This window comes from Kogia breviceps, chromosome 3, assembly GCF_026419965.1.
Source record: "Kogia breviceps isolate mKogBre1 chromosome 3, mKogBre1 haplotype 1, whole genome shotgun sequence".
NCBI lineage: Eukaryota > Metazoa > Chordata > Mammalia > Artiodactyla > Physeteridae > Kogia > Kogia breviceps.
In genome coordinates this window covers 181,546,048-181,566,283 of record NC_081312.1, presented here as the reverse complement: position 1 = coordinate 181,566,283, position 20,236 = coordinate 181,546,048, and the positions used below count along the sequence as shown (strand labels likewise).

Here is a 20,236-nt window from a genome sequence, read left to right as displayed (position 1 = left end):
GGAGAGCATCCATCCTCACCAACTGCCCCCCTGGTTCCCCCTCCACCTCACTGGCCACTCTTCACTCCCCCTTTTGGCTCCCTTTCCTCTATCCAACCTAAATGCTAGGGTTCCTCAAGGCTTGGCCTTGAGACATTTCTCTTATGCTTCTTCCTAAGTGACTGCCTCAGTTCCCATGAACTTAAATATCTTTATGGTTAAGATTCCCAACTTTTTGTCTCCAGCCCTGACCTCTACTCCGAATTCCAGACTTGAATATCCACGGTGTCTAGCTGACACATCCACTTCGGTGTTAAACATCTCAAATTGAACATACCCCTTATTTACCTGGGATAAGTTCCAAGACCCCCAGTGGATGCCTGAAACCACAGATAGTACTGAACCCTATATATACTATGGTTTTTCCTATACATACATGCCTATGATAAAGTTTATTTTACCAATTAGGCACAGTAAGGGATTAACAACAATAACTAATAGTAGTAAAACAGTTACACTGTAATGAAAGTTATGTGAATGTGGTCTCTCTCAAAATATCTCGTATGACAACTCACTGTGTTCGTAACTTTTGCCGTTTGAGGTGCGACAGCAAAACTAGCACAAATTCCTTTTTCCTATTTGTTTTTACTGAAGATGGTGGCAACCTCAGCATATGACTTTTTCCCTTTCCTTACTAAGTTGAGAACCTTTACCCTTTCACTTAAAGGAAGTACTTTATGGATTCTCTTTGGCATATATGAATTGCCAGCATCACTCCTCGTGTGCTTTGGGGTCACTGTCAAGTAAGATAAGGGGGACCTGAACACAAGCACTGTGATACCGTGACAATCAATCTGGTAACCCTGATGGCTACTAAATGACTAAGGGGCGAGGTACGTTGGACAAAGGGATGATTCATGTCCCAGGTCGGCCAAGATGTCATCACGCTACTCAGAACAGTGTGCAATTTAAAACTTATTGATCATTTCTGGAATTTTCCATTTCATATTTACAGACCAAGGTTGACTCTGGGTGACTGAAACCTCGGAAAGTGAAGACTTGTGTAAGAGGGGACTAACTGTACTCATAAGAGTACCCTTGATTTTTGCCTCCTGACCTGGTCTTCTCCACTCTAGGCCCATGAACCATCTCACCTCCATACACTGGCACCACCTGCTCAGGTGTTCAAGAAGTAAATCTAGCCGTCACTTCCTTTCCTCGTTCTCCAGATTAATTCCATTAGCAAGTCGTGTCAGTGCCAGGTCCAAAATACACCTTGAGTCTGCCCCTTTTCTCTGTCACTGCTGCTCTTAGTACGGGCTGTCATTCTCAACTGGAGTCCTGCAAAAGCCTATGTGGTGTCACTCCACTATTGCTCCCCTCCAGCCCATCTTCCATATACAGCTGAAAAAGTCGCCTTAAACCTAAGTGGAACGTGTCCTCCTGTTTTCAATTCCCCGTGTGCCTGGCATACAACCCTAACCTTCGGATGGCCTACACAGCCTTGCGGGGCTGCCCCCCGAACCTACTTGGTGCCCCTCTCCCGCTGCTGCCTGTAATCTAGGACTTGCTTCACTCATTCAGCAATCTGTATTGTGCAGCCGTGCGCCAGGTACTGTACGAGGTGCTGGGGATGTAACAATGGACAACAAAGAAACAGACCCTCTCCTCAGAGAGCTTATATCCTTGTGGGAGGAGCAGATAATAAACAAGGAAATAAATACTTAAGGCGGCTCTAAATTACTCCCTAGTTCAGAGGACTCTCTCTCTTCACGTGGCTGGGTCTCAGCTTACGTGTCACTTCTTCAGAGGCCTCTCCTGGTCACCCTGTCTAAAGGAGATATCTTTGGTCTTCTATTCTTTCTCCTTTGCACTCTTAAGTGCACTTATCAAAACTTGCAGTTATCTTGTTTTTTGGGTCTTGATCAGTTTCACTACAAATTTACAGAATGAATGTATCAGACTCTTTTGTAAGTCGTTTCCTTTGTCTTTCTGGTTTTGGATCCCATTAATTCCAGAGGATAGATTAGGCCTTGTGTCTTCAACACGCATCACTGGGTCTACTGTCTAGAGCAGCAACTCTCAATGTATGGTACAGGGACCCTAAGACCCTTCTGGGGGCTCTTAAGTTCGAAACTATTTCACAGTTAATACCAAAATGATGTTATCTGCCTTCTTCACTCCTCTCACGAGTATAAGAAGTTTTCCAGAGGATATTGAAACAGATTGAATGAAGAAGCAGATAGCAGAATAGAGCAATCTTCTTAAGCCAGACATGTAAAACAATACCACTCTTGCCACTAACTTTTTTTGAAAAGTTATTTTTCATAAAAGTGTTACTTATGTTAACATTAACTTTTTTATTTAAAAAATATCTTGGGGCTTCCCTGGTGGCGCAGTGGTTGAGAATCCGCCTGCCGATGCAGGAGACACGGGTTCGTGCCCTGGTCCGGGAAGATCCCACATGCCGCGGAGCAACTAAGCCCGTGAGCCATGGCCGCCAGGCCTGTGCGTCCGGAGCCTGTGCCCCGCAACGGGAGAGGCCACAACAGTGAGAGGCCCGCATACCGCAAAAAAAAAAAAAAAAAAAAAAATCTTGGTTTTGATTTCTACATGGTAAATAACAATGTATATAACAAATATAAACAAAAGTTAGGTTCTCAATAATTTCTAAGAGTGTAAAGGAGTCATGAGACTAAAGTCTGGTAAATCCTGGCTGTAAATGAAGAGGGAAGTAAAAAGGCACTAAGAAACATATACCAGTGTCCTCAAGAAAAAAATAAAAATACAGGATTATGCCTCCATATCCCAGTTTTTTTTCATAAAGACCACTGAAAATATATTTCTGGAGGGCTATGGAATGTCTCCTTTTCCATTGAAATAGAGTTTCTTCTTCGAGAGGCAGAGAAGCATAGTAGAACGGACACCAGAAAATGTGAATTTAATGAAAAAAGAAAAAGGGCACATAATGTGCTTAGGATAGTAAGCAATCGGAAAAAATTAAGTTTACCAAAAAAGCACCTAAATATTACTTCAAAATCCACCATTTATTTGCTGTGAGACCTTGGGAAGTTATTTAACTTCTCTGAATCTATTTCCATATCTAGAACACAGAAATAGGGAACTCCCAGGCAGTCCAGTGGTTAGTACTCTGGGCTTTCACTGCCAAGGGCCTGGGGGTTCAGTCCCTGGTCAGGAACTAAGATCCCGCAAGCCACGCAGCGCAGCGCAGCCAAAAACAAACAAACAAAAAAAGTAGAACACAGAAATCATACACGCCACATTACCCTCTCTATTGCAACTACTCATGTGGTAAAACCACAATTTAAAAAGGAAAAATGAATTAAAGCAAATTAACAGCAGTATTATTATAAATGTTACATGGTCACTCGCAGTTATTTTAGAAATCCTGGCATTTTCCCATAGGACTTGTATTTGTGCTCTGTTACTTTTTTTCAATCTTTCTTTTTCTACTTTTAAAAAATTAATGAGTTAATTAATTTGGGGGGCTGCACTGGGTGTTCGTTGTTGCATGCGGGCTCTCTCTAGTTGCGGTGAGCAGGGACTACCCTTTGTTGCGGTGTGTGGGCCTCTCATTGTGGTGGCTTCTCTTGTTGCGGAGCACGGGCTCTAGGCGCACGGGCTTCAGTAGTTGTGGCACGTGGGCTCAGCAGTTGTGGCTCGCGGGCTCTAGAGTACAGGCTCAGTAGTTGTGGTGCACAGGCTTAGTTGCTCCGCGGCATGTGGGATCTTCCTGGACCAGGGCTCAAACCCGTGTCCCCTGCATTGGCAGGAGGATTCTTAACCACTGCGCCACCAGGTAAGTCCCTCAATCTTTGAAAACTCTTTGCGATGAAATATTTTGTGGCTTCCCAAAACTTTCATAGCATTACATATACTGTGAATATATTATGTATTATTATATATCATATTGTATACAGGCATTTCCTTCTGTATTTATATTTGGCTCTGTCCTTTAGACAATGTCAGATATGTAAATAGGCAAAATTATAATTTGACATAACATTCTGCTGGTAAAAGCACTCAGGTTTTTAAACGTATGAGACACTGCAAAGATAATTAGCAAGTGATTGAAAAGATTATCAAGATGCTCACCAAAAGTATCTTAACAGTTGTTACTCTGGGTGGTAGAATATACGATGTTTTATATTATCTTTTTAAATTTTAATTTTATAATGAACATGTATAATCAGAAAAACGTTAAAGGTATTCTCACCTTAAAAAAAAAAACACTAGAAAATTTAATTGGAAAATCTTCCGTAAATTTAGAAGAAAAAAAAAAACGTTATTGTGGATATAAGAAAATTTGGGAGTACAGTTGACTCTTGAGCAACACAGGTTGGAACTGTGCCCGTCCAATAACAGGCGGATTTTTAAAAATAAATAGGTACTACAAGAGCTCCACGGTTGGTTAAACCTATGGACTTGGAACCACAGATATGGAGGGCTGACTGTAAAGCTATGTGTGGACCTTTTTTTTTTTTTTTTTTTTTTTTTTTGCGGCACGCGGGCCTCTCACTGCTGTGGCCTCTCCCGTTGCGGAGCACAGGCTCCAGACGCGCAGGCCCAGCGGCCATGGCTCACGGGCCCAGCTGCTCCGTGGCACGTGGGATCCTCCCGAACCGGGGCACGAACCCGCGTCCCCTGCATCGGCAAGTGGACTCCCAACCACTGCACCACCAGGGAAGCCCTATGTGTGGACTTTCAAATGCGTGGAGGGTCGGCACCCCACCCCCCAAGTTGTTCAAGGATCAACTTTATATTTCACTGAGCAACAGAGCACTTTTGATGACAATTTCAAATTTGGTATGTTTGGGGGAAAAAAAACGTGCAAAGATGACCAATAAAGAAGCAGTGGTATTCCTTTCTTTTTCTACTGTATTTCTAAACAAACCATAAAATATGCAAAAGTTGTACTTACTGGCCATTGTCCTGTAGGATACAAAGATGACATTATTTTTTTCTTCCATGTAATTCACTTATTCAATAGACATTTACTGAACACGGACGTTCAGGGATTATTCTAGGGGCTAGGACATGATGGTGCCTAAAACTTAAGAGTCTCTTGCTTTCACAATGCTTAATAATCCAGTGGAGAAATAAGTAAATAAGCAGTCAAATAAGTAAATTATTACATGGATATGGAAGGAAAGAGAAATCTTGAATAAATCCTTATGATATTTTATTCTATAAGTTTCGATAATCTATTTCAGGGGTTGACAAACTTTTTCTGTAAAGGGCCAGACAGTAAATATTTAAAGCTCTGTGGGTCACGCAGTCTGTTGCAACCATTCAACGTCGCCCTTAGAGTGGCAAACAACCACAAACAACACATACACGATTGAGGGTGGCTATGTTCTGGTACAATTTTATTTACCAAGATAGGCGTGGGGTAGGACAGACACATTGCCAACAGTTTGCCAACCCCTGGTCTAAAGAGCTAACAATAACTACAACATAAAATCCTACAGCACTTTTGCAAAGCATAACTGAAAGCATTTAGATGTAGCAGTTCAACTAGTTCAGCTGGTATCTTCCTATTTTCTGAAAACACCTAATGGCTTAAATATAATTATTTTATTTCAAAGTTTTTGTAACTTGGGAAAAGATCATAAAAGGTAACTAAGTACTCAACCTTAGTCAAAAGGATATACCTTTGAGGCTGCCTCTTGCAGACTTAGACTCATACCTGAATTTTCCTTGTGTTTCTGTCAATAATTTGATGCAGAATAATAATAAAAAATTTAAGTTTGGTTTCTGAATCTTTAGAAATAGAAGATGACTGCCATCTAAATCCATAAAAAGCAGCTATAATAATAAAGCACAGCCCAAAGCTTGAACAGGTGGAAAATAGCACAGTTGTAAAATTTTACTGAGTAAAGATATTTCTTCTCAGTCTGCTGGGAACCAAAGAGAGAAATGAATGGAAATCCTCTCTTGGTAATAAAATCTAGAGTCTGATGGGCACGGCTCACCTTCAAGCTCTCCCCTCAATACAGGCAGACTGTCTTGTTTTACGAAGAGAATAATCTTTTTCCTTAGTAACCCACTGAGTATTCTCAATGCACTAGTCAACGTTTTCTGGTGAACAGAATGTGGCTGGCTAGCCCTCTCTTCAAAATTAAAAAATCCTTCAATTTCAAATGAGAAACACATCTGTTAGAGGGAAAAGTCAAACTTAACATAATTGTAAAAAGAAAAAGTGCCTCTCCTCTATTTCCCTTCACAAAAGAAGCCACTGTTAAAAGAGTCTGGCGTTTAGTCTTCTATACTTTTCTCTACATATGTCACATGCATATTTATAAACAATTACTGAGTTTATGAGTTTAATTTTTTCTTTTAAGCAAAAATGGTACCTTACTTTGCATATGGCTCTGCAATTTTTTTTCATTTAATATCAAAGACTTTTAATTTGTTCTTAGTTATCTAATAAGAATTAACAAACGACTTCTTAAAATCAAGTTCTAAAGACAAAAACAATTTTAAAATGCAACGTTAAATTTCTGGTAAAGTTTCCTTCAATCCACTCAAACAATTTAATTCTAAATAGCTCCATGGTAGAAAAAGTTCCTTGTATTTCTCACTAATAAAGGAAATCTTTAATGGAAAACACACAAAAAAAGGTTGCAACCCTTAGCAATATACTGTAGTTAAAATAGAAACATAAATCATACAGTTCATTCAAAAAGTTTTTTAATATAAACACCATTTATAAACAAAACAAATAATGTTGATATTTTAGTTCTAAAAAATTTGTGGTTTCTCTCAAACACTAAGATGCCACCTCAATAGTGATTGCCTCACATTTTCCGGTCTCTTGATCCGTGCATGTCACGTGTAAAGATCCATCCCTAAGCAAACAAAAAATAAATAATAATTCATAAGCTCAATTTATAAAAACAGTCCTTAAGAAATTACTTAAGGACTTTGAGTAAACAAGAGATCATTTTACTTTTTGAAGGAAGAGCATTAAGAGAAAAGAAGAGACATAACTTTATGTCTTTACGTTTAGAACCGTATGGCATAATTAGGTAGTTGTTTTTAAAAATTTCCTCCTAGCTCACTGTGATGCGAGTTGTATTCCTTGAAAACCCATGATGATAAATACCTTAAGTTGAAAACTTTATGCAAGTTCAAGAATATCAAGCTGTTTTCAAGCCCAGGCCATGGCAGACCTACGCTAATGAATTCTACACTTTGGCTAAGTATGGTTTATGGAATGAATTGTCCTTAATGTTAATTTGGAACTGGTTTACTTGTAACACATAGTATTCTGGATGGACTGTTGTTAAGGAAATGATAATAGCTGGATTTAGTTAGTAATTTATTTTCTACAGATTTCCTGTTGCAATACTGAAAAAAACTTACCCTTTCATAGGATAAAAAACCAATTATGTAAATCTCAGAAAATTATATTTAAAGTTGATGAAAATCATATCTCAAACTTGCATGGACCAGTTTTTAGGTTGACTACACCCATAATAATCAAAGAGTTCATAAAAAAATTCAGAGTGCGGGCTTCCCTGGTGGCGCAGTGGTTGAGAATCTGCCTGCGAATATGGGGTTCGTGCCCCGGTTTGGGAAGATCCCACATGCCATGGAGCGGCTGGGCCCGTGAGCCGTGGCTGCTGGGCCTGCGCATCCGGAGCCTGTGCTCCGCAACGGGAGAGGCCACAACAGTGAGAGGCCCGCATACCACCAAAAAAAAAAAAAATTCAGAGGGCAAATGACCTGATATATACTTTTCTTTGTAAATATAGTAATTTTTTTTTTGCGGTATGCTGGCCTCTCACTGTTGTGGCCTCTCCCGTGGCGGAGCACAGGCTCCAGACGCGCAGGCTCAGCGGCCACGGCTCACAGGCCCAGCCGCTCCGCGGCATTTGGGATCTTCCCGGACCGGGTCACGAACCCATGTCCCCTGCATCGGCAGGCGGACTCTCAACCACTGAGCCACCAGGGAAGCCCCTAAATATGGTAATTTTACAGGGCAAAAATTTAAGTTACTGATAAGATCTTAGTAAGTTTTTAATAAATGATTTTCCCAGAATGACAACAGCTTAAGAATCAATAAACTAATAAAAAAGGTCAAGTCTCAAAGCGAATTTTCTTAACATCAGAAGTAGTTTAATTTTTTTACCTTTTCATAGTAAGAACAGCTAATATGTCACGTAGTCCATTTTCTTTTGTATCTAAATCCTGGAGTACAACCTGTTTAGGCAAAAATAATACAAATATGATTTAGTACTTTGACATATTAATAAACTGATGCATCAATTATTCAATGGATTAAATCTTACTCATTACTGAAATGAACCTTTTAAAACAGGGCCGATTTCAATTCTCCTACCATTTATCATAATTTGGAAAACAGAATTAAGCTTTCTTAACTGACATGTGTCCTCTAAAAAGAGGGCATGTAAGATAACTACTATATTTAATATATTTGTCCCTCTTAAATGTCATGTCCAAGATTAAGATGATTATTTATATGAAGTACTGTTTGTCTCAGAAAATATAGACTAAAAAAACAAAATAAAGAGTGCTTTTCTTTTTGGTAATTGCAACATTACAGTAACATGTAAATTACATTTTGGTAAGCCTTTTATATACATTTTTAAAAATTCAAATATTTTAAATGCACTTGGAAAAAAGAAATACATGTTAAATTCTTTTGTACAGCTAAGACTACATTTGTAAGTAAGAGACTCTAATAAATTTACTATAAAATTCCTTGGTTTCCTAAAGGAAGGTATACCAATAGACCAAGTTTGAAAGTGACTTTTCAGATTCTGCCAAAGTCAAGTTTTATGACCTTAGGTAAGTACTAAGTCTACAATGAGGAGGTTAGAACAGACAGAATCTCTAGAAGATTCTCTTCCAAATCAAGTATTATGTGACTAATTTTTCTCTTTCCAGCATCTGTTAAGTTAGGATGTAGTGACAGTAGCTGTAGCGTCTCAAGAGTAGTGTGTGGAGAGAAAAGGTAAGAAATGTACCAGAGAGGAATACTGAGACTTCCACCTGCGTTTAGCAATCTGGTGCACAGGAAAATGCTTTTATAGTGATATAGCACAGAAACATCTGGCGGAGCTTTGAAACCTTTGCTAGTTGAAAGAGCCCTTCTCCAGTGGATCCTAAGATGTTAAGTCTGAGGTGGAGCCCAGACATATTATGGGTGTGTGTTTTCATTATCCTTTTGTTGAAATTAGAAAACAGATATAAAGCTAAAGATACTATTTGTTTTATTTTTACTGTAAAAGTAATTAATCCTCATGTTCTGTGCCGTCTGTAAAAAATTCAGTATAAAGTGTTAAAAAGTAAAAAAAAAAAAAAAACCTTCTTGGTATCTTCAAATCTACCCACTGTTAAGTTTCCTCAGTACAGTTCAAATACCTATAGTTACTTTCTGTATCCATGCGTGGATATCTAAGTACACGCACACCCATGCTCTCAATCGTTTTACTTAAACACAATGGTCCCATGGTATAAATACAGTTCTGCAGTCCTTGTGTATGTGCTTTAATGAAACTATATTTCTTGGGCATGTTTCTAAGCAAATAACATGGCTCCACCTCATGCTTTTTAAAGGATGTGGAGGACCATATCCTATGATATATGCATGTGGTATTTGAAAAAACAAACTCATCCTCTGTCAGAGGCAGCGTGGTATAATGGCAAGAGCGTGGGCCCAGGAGTAAAATCAACCTGAGGCTAAATCTCAGCTCAGTCAAGAAAATAACAAGGTGTTCACTACCATGAGCTTGTTTCTTAATCATCTATAAGATGCACATAATAATGTCTATCTCACAGCATTTTGAGATTATGTTTGTAAACTGCCTAGTACAGCACACCTGGCATTTAGCAAACAAAGAAATGTCATTTCCCTGCCACTGACCTTATTACCAAGGAGCGTTAAGAGCACAAAGAGACGCAGTAGAAATCCAACTGTACTTTATTTTCCTCTAACTCTTTCAAATTGAAATTGCCTATTTCTTCTCTCATTCAAAAATAAATAAGTACAAGTAATCCATTCATAAAAGTGTGTTAAATGTCCTATATGCACATTATATTAATTGATATTAAACTGAGTCTGATCCAGAAGGAAAAGCTAAACAGTTTCAAGTGATTAATCCATAGCCCAATCTGATGTAGTCACCTGTGCAAACTTGTTTTCCTCTTTTGCAGCGTGTTTCCCCTCAGACTCATAGAGTTCAAGACATACTGAGGATATACTTCCAGGAGCCTGTAACGTGTGTTGTCTTCGAGCTGGCAGAGGAGTCCCTGACGGAAACACTACTTTGAAACTGTTGGCTCCTGATTCATCGACTCCCTGATAAGCAGGAAAATAATATGCACATCCTTTGATATCATTACAATTATAAAAAAATCACTCCTATTATAAATTAATATATATTCCTTGTTGATAATCTGGAAACTACACAGCGGCAAAGAGAAGACAATAGAAATGATCCTTAATCCCGACCCACTTTTATTTAAAAATAAATTGAAACATACACCTCTCTACTTGTATTAGAATCTTAAGCTTAAAAACACAGTTAATTAAGAAATTAACATATTAGATTAATACTAACTAAAAGAATATCAGAAACTCATGAAAAGTAAACTTATAACTCGAAATTTAAAATTTTTACCCGTACACAAAGTTTTATTTTAAAAACAGTACTATGTAAACCTGTGGCAATAAATTTATACTACTATGGAAAAGTGAAGAAAAGCTCAACATACCTTGACTAAAATATCTTTGGCTGAACACTCTATCTTAAGAGCGTCCTCCACTAAAAGGTTTTCTTTCCCAATAAGGATTCCTGCTTCCATAGCTGCACCAATAGGGATAACTTCATCAGGAGGGATAGAATTGAGAAGCTCAACAGCTGGGAAAAGATCTTTAATCATTTGCTGTAGCCTTGGGATTCGAGAAGACCCTCCACAAAGGACAACCTAGAAAATAAAAATAATTTTGTTTTTTACTTTTAGAACAATGATTGTTTCTCAAAATTAAGTGTAACAGGACGAGTCATCTTCATCACATGAAAAGGTAAAATATAAGAAGCCCTATTTTAACATTATTTTATGTTATACTTACCATATAGATATATACATATAAATATGTATTTAATACATTATAAATATTTAACGTACTGTTTACCCATAGCAACAAAGTTTAAAATGAGGAGATCTCACCACATATTAGAAAATATAATATAATAACATATACGTGGCTCGTGATGAATACTGGGCATAGGAGGCTTAACCATAAATGCACATTTGTATGGGAAATATTGTACTGAATAGTTCGTACTGTTCAAGCATTATCTAAAAGAAGTGTTTACATAAATCACAGCATTTCTGTGACAAAATAAACAGTGGCAATTTCTCTCTGTGAAAACTATGACACAGATTTTGTCTTCACTGTGGAATAATAATTTTCTTGAGGAAAAAGATGTTTTTCATACAACTATGTTTTAAGCTCTAGGTACCACTTGATTAAATATGCACAAAAACTCCATAAAAAATTGTCCCTTTATGAGCCTGCCCACACATCTAGTGCCCCAACTTTTATAGCTGCCACCCAAAGGATGGGCCCCCAGATCTCTAGCTCTGAGAGCTAACAGGGCTTTGCATTCATGAGTCCCATAGGATGATAGCAAACAAAGAAGCAGTTTTTAAACGGGCAAAGGAGCAACTCCTGCCCTGTGGCTATACACCAGGGCTCCGCACAGAGGGAGAAGGCAAGCATGCCCATCTCCCAGCTTCTCCCTGGAAGCGTGTGACTGCACGCTTCCCCAGCTGCTGCTGCCTGAGGGTCCAGTTTCTAACCAGCCTATAGGTGCTGCCTTTGGTCTCCCTCTTTGTTTGATCACCATCACTCATGATGGTCTTGGCACACCCTCAAATACTGAGAGCCACCAAGAACGCAAATGGCAGCTTAGACGGGCACAAAGTTTTGAGAAGCTACCAGCAACTCAGGTACGGCTGACTGACAAGGTTCATCTCCTACACAAAATCAGTCTCTCAAAACTGAAAGAGGTAGCAGGTTTTTTTGTTTTGTTTTTTTGTGTTTTTTTGAGGTAGCAGTTTATGTAAAGCCCAGAAACCAACACAGAGAGTCTAGGAAAATGCAGATACAGAAAAATATGTTCCAAACAAAATAACAAGATAAATTTCCAGAAACTGATCTTAATGAAACAAAGATAAGTGATTTACTTGACAGAGTTAAAAACAACAGTAATAAAGATGTTCAATGAAGTCAGGAGAGTAATGCATGAACAAAGTGTTAATTTCAACAAAGAGATAGAAAATATAAAGTACCAAAGAGAAATCATACAGCTGACGAATACAATAACTGAACTTAAAAACTCAATAGAGGGCTTCCCTGGTGGCGCAGTGGTTGAGAGTCCGCCTGCCGATGCAGGGGACGCAGGTTTGTGCCCTGGTCTGGGAGGATCCCACGTGCCGCGGAGCGGCTGGGCCCGTGAGCCGTGGCCGCTGGGCCTGGGCGTCCGGAGCCTGTGCTCCGCAACGGGAGGGGCCACAACAGTGAGAGGCCTGCATACCACAAAAAAAAAACAAAACCAAAAAACCTCAATAGAGGGTTTCAACAGCACACTAAATAAAGTGAAAGAAAGGGTCAGTGAATTTGAAGACAGGGCAGAGGAATTTATTCAGAGGAGCAAAAAGGAAGAAGAATGAAGATGCATTCAGGGACTTACAGTACACCAGTAAGTGGACTAATATATGCAAATATAAGGGTCTCAGAAGGAGAAGTACGGGAGGGAGGGGGGCAGAAAACTTACTCAAAGAAATTACGGCTGAAAACTTCCCTAATCTGGGGAAAGAAACACCCAGATCCAGTAAGCCCAAAAAGTACCAAATAAGATGAATCTAAAGTGACCCACACTGAGACACATCATAATTAAATTGCCAAAAGTTAAAGACGGAAAGTCTTAAAAGCAGCAAGAGAAAAGCAACTTGTTAGATAACAAGGGAACACCCTGAAAATTGTAAGTGGGTCTTGCAACAGAAATCTTGCAAGCCAGAAGGGAGATATTCAAAGTGCCATAAGAAGAAAACCGTCAGCCAAGAATACCCAATTCAGCAAAGCTGCTCTCCAAAACTGATGGAGAGATGAGTGTTTTCACACAAACAAAAGCTGAAGGAGTTCACCACTACTAGATTGGCCTTACAAAAGATGTCAAATGGAGTTGTTCGAGTTTAAACAAAATGCTAATTAATAAACATGAAAACATATAAAAGTACAAAACTCACTGGTAAAGATAAATATAGTTAGATTCAGAATACTCCAATATTGTAATGGTAGTGGGTAAATCACTTATAACCTTAGTACAAAGGTTAAAAGACAAAGGCATTAAAAATAACTGTAATTACAATAACTTGTTAATGGATACACAAAAGTTGTAACCTGCGACATCAAAAACATAAAATGTGAGGAGAAGGAGTGTAAAAATGTAGAGCTTTTGTATGCGTCTGAAGTTAAGTTGTTGTCAGCTTAAAATAGGCTATTTTAACTGTATAAGATGTTTTATATAAGCCTCATGGTAACCACAAAACAAAAATCTTTAGTAGACACGCAAAAGGTAAAGAGAAAAGAATTAAAGCAAACCACTACAGAAAGTCATCAAATCATGAAAGAAGAGAACAGGAAAGAAAGAAATGAACTACAAAACAGACAGAAAATGATTAAGAAAATGGCAATAGTAAGGTCATACCTATCAAAAATTACTTTAACTTACTTTCTACACAAATTATTAGATGAAGAAATTAAGAAGACAATCCCATTTACAGGACTATCAAAAAGAATAAAATACTTAAATAAATTTAACCAAGAAGGTGAAATTATCTATACCCTGAAAACCGCAAGACTTTGATGAAAGAAACTGAAGACACAAATACATGGAAAGATATTCCGGGTTTATGGATTGGAAGAATTAATATTGTCAAAATGTCCTTACTACCCCAAATATTCAATGTAATCCCTATCAAAATTCCAATGGCATTTTTCATAGAAATAGAAAAAACAATCCTGAAATTTGTGTGGAACCACAAGAGACCCCAAACAGCCAAAACAATCTTGAGAAAGAAGAGCAAAGCTGGAGGCATCACACTTCCTGATTTCAAACTATATTACAAGCTGTAGTAATCAAAACAGTATGGTATTTGCATAAAATAAGTCAAACAGATCAATGGAACAGAACAGAGAGCCCAGAAATAAACCCCCATATATAGGGTCAATTAATTTTCAATAAAGGAGCCAAGAATATACAAAAAAGAAAGAAGAGTCTCCTTAATGGGTGGGGAAAACTGGATATCTACATGCAAAAGAATGAAACTGGACCACTATCTTACACCACACATAAAAATCAACTCAAAATGGATTAAAGACTTGTAGTAAAACCTAAACCGATAAAACTCCTAGAAGAAAACATAAGAGGTAAGCTCCTTGCAATGGTCTTGGCAATGCTTTTTGGATTTGACACCCGAAGCAAAGGAAAGCAAAAACAAACAAGTGGGACTTATCAAACTAAAAAGCATGCACAGCAAAGGAAACCATCAACAAAATGAAATGTCAACCTATTGAATGAGAGAAAATATTTGTAAATCATATATCTAAAAAGGGGTGAATATCCAAAATACACAAGAAACTCATTAACTCAATAGCAAAAAACCAAATAGCACAATTTAAAAATGAGCAAGGGACCTGAATAGACATTTTTCTAAAGAAGACTTACAAGTAGCCGAAGGTACCTGAAAGGGTGCTCAACATCACTAATCATTAGGGAAATGGAAATAAAGATCACAATGAGACATCACCTCATACCTATTAGGACGTCTATTACTAAAAAGACAAGAGATAACAAATATTGGTGAAGATGGAGAGAAAGGAGAACACTTATACACTGTTGGGAATGTAAACTGGTACAGCCACTATGGAAAACAGTATGTAAACTCTTCATGAAATTAAAAGTAGAATTACCTTATGATCCAGCAATCCCACTTCTGAGTATATACACAACGGAAACAAAATCACTATCTCATAGAGATATCTGTACTCTCGTGTTCACTGCAGCGTTATTCACAATAGCCAAGGTATTTGGAAACATACTATGGAAAGATCATAAGTGTGTGTCAGTGGATGAATGGATAAAGAAGATGTGGTAAAGATGTACAAAGCAATATTATTCAGTTTAAAGAAGGAAGTCCTGCCATTTGTAACAACTTGAAAGAACCTGGAGGGCATTACGCTAAGTGAAATGAGCCAGACAGAGAGACAAAAACTGCACGGTATCACTTATACGTGGAGTCTAAATTAAAACAAAACAAGCAAAACAACTCATAGAAACAGAAAGCAGAAAAATGGTTGGGGTTGAGGGGGTGGGGAAAATAGGGAGGGGATGGTAAAAGGGTACATACAAACTTTTAGTTATAAGATGAATAAGGTCTGAGGATCTAATGTATAACATGGTGATTACAGTTGATAATATTGTGTAGTATATTTGAGATTTGCTAAGAGAGTACAACTTAAGTGTTTTCACCTCCTGCAGGAAAGGTTAATATATAAGGTGATGGATGTGTTAATTAACTTGGTGGTAATAATCCCTGCACAATACATATACTAAATCTCATGTTGTATACTTTAAATACCTTACAATTTTATTTGTCAATTATACCTCAATAAAGCTGAATAAAATAAAATTGCTCCTTTATAAACATTTTAATTTCCTCCTTAATTAATACGTTTAACACTTGTAACTCCATGGGTATGCAGAATATTGAATATGTTCTCTCCAGGAGGGAAATCATCAATAATCACTACTAATTTCAGTCTATATACGGATGTTCTCAAAGCTCCACGTGGTGGAGAAGATGAACAACTGATGAAAATGAGGCCCCGCTCACATCAGCCGTGAAACGAGGAGGGAGACCACATTCCTCTGCAGGTAAGGGCATGAGGAACATCAACTCAGGGTTACAAAGAAAAAAGAAAAGCAGCTTTGCCTCAGCAGAGCTCTCCCAAAAGTCTGCTTTGCAGGCAAGCTAAAAGGAGTGTCTGATCCCAGGTAAATGCCATGGGAATAAGAATGGAGGTTACGCCTTTTCATGAACTTCTTATAGTCAACATCGAAATGCTTTATAAGTAAGCAATAAGTGGTGCTGTGTTAAAACAAAAAACAAAAAAAAACCCTTGGAAAATCTTGTTTTTTGGCATTCTCATTTAAAGGGTAAAAAGTACTAATAGTGTGTCATTATTAATGCTACAGTAACCAGAAAATTTTAATTTAAATAAATTCTTTAAACATTTACTCTGTAGTCTGAGATTTCTTTTGTAAACTTAAAGAAGAAAATTGAAAATATTATAGATTATTTGGAAAATAAAGAAAATAATAAAATCTATCAGAGCCTGTGGAATAAAACCAAGCTGCTAATGAGTAAAACGGTAGTTAATTTTTTGGTTCGGGAAAAAATGAAATAAATTAATTAATGTTCAATATAAACATTTATAAAAATAATGAAAGTATCCTAGAAAGACTGGAAGAAATAAAGTGCAAACCAGAAATAAAACAAATAAAACAATAAAAGAGAAATATATCACCTGAAAAAAAACAAATCTAGGAAAGTTCTTTTGGGGTTGTAGTGCCAGGAGTTGGAGCAAAAAAAATAAAACAAATATCTACAAAACCTAGGTAAGGAAAAAAATAGATAAACTCAAAAGAAAAAGATAAATAAATAAAAAGAGAGAAAAATAGGCCAGTTTTAATTTAAATAACTTCTTTTTTTTTTTTTTTTTTTTGCGGTAAGCGGGCCTCTCACTGTTGTGGCCTCTCCCGTTGCGGAGCACAGGCTCCGGACGCGCAGGCTCAGCGGCCACGGCTCACAGGCCCAGCCGCTCCGCGGCATGTGGGATCTTCCCGGACCAGGGCTCGAACCCGTGTCCCCTGCATCGGCAGGCGGATTCTCAACCACTGCGCCACCAGGGAAGCCCTAAATAACTTCTTTATACTTTAAAATTTTAATATCAAAAGCTATGTAAAATTAAAAATTACAAGAACATTATGCAGAGTTGTATGTTAAAAGTTTAAGATCACTATGAAATAGGTTTATAAAATAATTCAAAACTGAAGCAATAAAAAAATTATGAAAGTTATAAATATACTTCTTCAAAAATTAGTTTCAGACAAAATGTGTTTATAGGCAAATTCTTTCGAATGCTTGAGGAACAGAGAATATTTATGCATTATGCACTAATATGGAGCACTTAAAAAGATAAAAATATATTAAATTCCATTTTATAAGCACCTGATAGCCCAGGAACAAAACAGTAAAAACAAACAGCAATAAAACAACACGTTCTGGGGTGGAGTTGCAAATTCTATCAGACAAGCTATATTTTCTCTCTTCACATAGTGTTTTCAAAAGTTCTGCATTAGCTACTACATTTAAACATTAAAAAGTCTGATGGTCAGTCCTAGTTTTGAGAGCCTGTTAAAACGCCCAAGGCTCCAACAGCACTGGCCTGCATCGCCGGAGGGCAGTGACTGGTGGGCGGAAGCCGCTGCCCCTCCTGGACTAGAACAGCTCCTGGGGTGTGTGGCCAGCCCACCACTACCTCCCGTGGCCCTCCCACTAGCTACTGGTCACTTGCCAATTATAATCGTATTTGTGCTCTTACCTTTCTTACAGCAAAGAGTTCAATGTGAAACTCTTGACTCTCTAAACCCAGTTCTCAAACTAGTAGGAGAATGAAAGGAAGATCAACAGGACTGTGTGTTTCAAGAAAAATGGTTAGGGGACATACTTCTTTTTGCAAGAACGGTATGGTACAGTGAGTCTACTGTACTACATGGCATCTGGGCAGCTTAATTGTGGTGTAGGGCCTAAGATACACATACTGTCTTTTTATGTGCGGAAAGAAACTGACCTCCTTTCATATCATCTTTGGGAAAAATCCCAGCATCAGTGCATCAGATACGATGGAGCCAACAATGTGCTTCTGACTGACACTGAATTCCATATAAACACTACCGATACTTTGGTCCCCGTAAAGGATTTGATTTGCTTATTGCTAGAGAAATGAGTATCTTGGAAAACTCAGGAGGCAAGGGATTTGGCACACTTTCTTATGTTGAACTTAATTTACAGCTACGAAAGTGATAACTTAAAATCATGTTCCCACATTGCGGAAGTGAAGGCTGACTGACTTAAGAATTCTACATCCATCTTTGGAGTAGTCACGCGAACCTATTTTGGGAGTTGATATTTTTCATGACGAAATGAAATGAACGTGGACCCTCTCTCACACTCTGCCTTGGGTTGTGAAGAAAAGGAAGGTACTATCAGCCTTTTTCCTGAAGAACATTGTGCACGATTATGTTACCTTGGAATAAAGGGAAATTAAAAGCACCAGATGTCTTGGTTTAGAAGGTATTGTTCTGAGTAAATGAATTAGATATATTGTGATATTTTGTCATTCTAGGTAAGTTCAAGCACTTAAAAAATCCCCTATTTCTTTGAGTATGTCTCAGGAGCTTTTAAAAGAGAAAAGTAGCCTCTGCTTACAAAGTTATACAACCCTAGAGGAGGCCGACCTTAGAGAGCAGGTCATGCTGTGTGGACAGAAAAAAAAAGGGAGGTGGGGAGAGGGAGGGTTAGCAAAGGTCTGAGCATTGGCTCCAGCTTCTCACTCGCTCATTGCCTGAGACTCAACCACGCGCCTCTGACTCTCCCTAAACGGAAGCCTTGGGGACATACCGATAAGCCACCGTCCATCTCATCATCTAGGAAGGAGGGAACGAGCTGGAGGCAAGAAGCGAAGGCCCTTCTTTAGACCAATGCAACCCAAAGCACAGGACCGTTCCCCTTTTCAGTGTCTGATGTTAAATGGGGTTACGTTATTCAGACAATATGCGTAAGGCAGGAAAGTTCGAAATAGCCCATCTCACTTCTGCTAACTTAGCGTGAACAGCATGAAAATGATACATGAATTATCACAGAAAATTAAGTAATATATCAAAAGAATAATTCCTCATAACCAAATAAGATCTATCCCAGGAATACAATGATAGTTCCATATTAGGAAATTATCAATAATTCATCAAATACTTTGAAGACAAATATAAAGAAAACCATAAGACGGTCTTGCAGGTGTCTGAAAGCAATTGTAATAACTCAACACCTATTTCATATTAAAACACCTTTAAAAAGAAAAAAAGAGAAATGCTCAATATGATAAAGGGAATCTATTTCAAACCAGTTACCAGTAATTCAATCTGTTGGTAAACCACTAACACTATACCCCTAATAAAGAGAACAAAAGAGAGGTCCGGTGTCAACTAAAATATTCAAGGCCTGACCAAGGCAATCAAACATAAACAAGAAGCGAGAACAGAGAACTCTACTCAAGACTCTGTAATGGCCTGTGTGGGAAAAGAATCTAAACAAGAGTGGGTATATGTATATGTATAAGTGAGCCATTTGGCTGTACACCGGAAACTAACACAACATTGTAAATCAACTAAACTCCAATAAAAACAAAAAAAAAAAAAAAAAAAAAAAAAAAAGCAGCGGCAGCGAGGGGTACAGAGATGCAAGATAACCCTCTCCCAACGCCCCCAGCCCACTCCAGCTACCACCGCATTTCCCTCCTGCCCTTTAGGCGGAACTCCTCAAGAGCTGTATATATTCACGGTGCCCACGGCCCCGCCTTCTTTGCCATTTAACCTCTCGCTCCAGTAAGGTGTCTCCCTGCGTGACGCCGCTGCGACTGCCCTTCCCGGTGACCTGGCCCCTTGCTCGCTCCTCCCATCCCCACTGCTGCCCCTTCCACATTGCAGGCTTGCTCCCCTCTCGCTGTTCCCTCTGCCCGGAAAACCGGCGGAAATTCACCCAGCCTGTTCCTTCATTTCAGTCCCTGAAGGGCTCTGATCAAAAGCCATCTCCTTAGATGGGATTCTTATCTGCAAAATCACCCTCTGTCACTAGCTATGCCCTTATCCTGCTTTATTTTTCTTCGTAACAGTTATCAAAACTGGGCATTATTTTAACTGTTTCTTGACAGCAAAGACTTGGTTATGTTTACTGCTGTGTCCCAAGCGCCTAGAACCCGCTTGGCACGGAGCAGGTGTGCTCAATAACTAGTTGTGTTGTTAACTAGTAAATGGATTTGAACGCATGCCTAGGAAGTTCAGAAGACTCCTTGAAA

At 38.4% G+C, this 20,236-nt stretch overlaps 1 protein-coding gene across 2 annotated transcripts in view; it reads right to left on the bottom strand.

The window, feature by feature from the left end:
- Positions 1-5,341: 5,341 nt before the first annotated feature.
- Positions 5,342-20,236, bottom strand: part of HSPA14 (heat shock protein family A (Hsp70) member 14) — a 36,051-nt gene continuing 21,156 nt past the window's right edge. For both annotated transcript variants that reach the window (XM_059059187.2, XM_067030478.1), the window contains 4 exons: positions 10,747-10,959; positions 10,157-10,330; positions 8,138-8,208; positions 5,342-6,851 (listed from right to left, as the gene is read on the bottom strand). In XM_059059187.2, the coding sequence (XP_058915170.1) occupies positions 6,773-6,851; positions 8,138-8,208; positions 10,157-10,330; positions 10,747-10,959 (537 nt within the window). In that variant the 3' untranslated portion in view covers positions 5,342-6,772. The remainder of the gene's footprint in view (positions 6,852-8,137; positions 8,209-10,156; positions 10,331-10,746; positions 10,960-20,236) is intronic.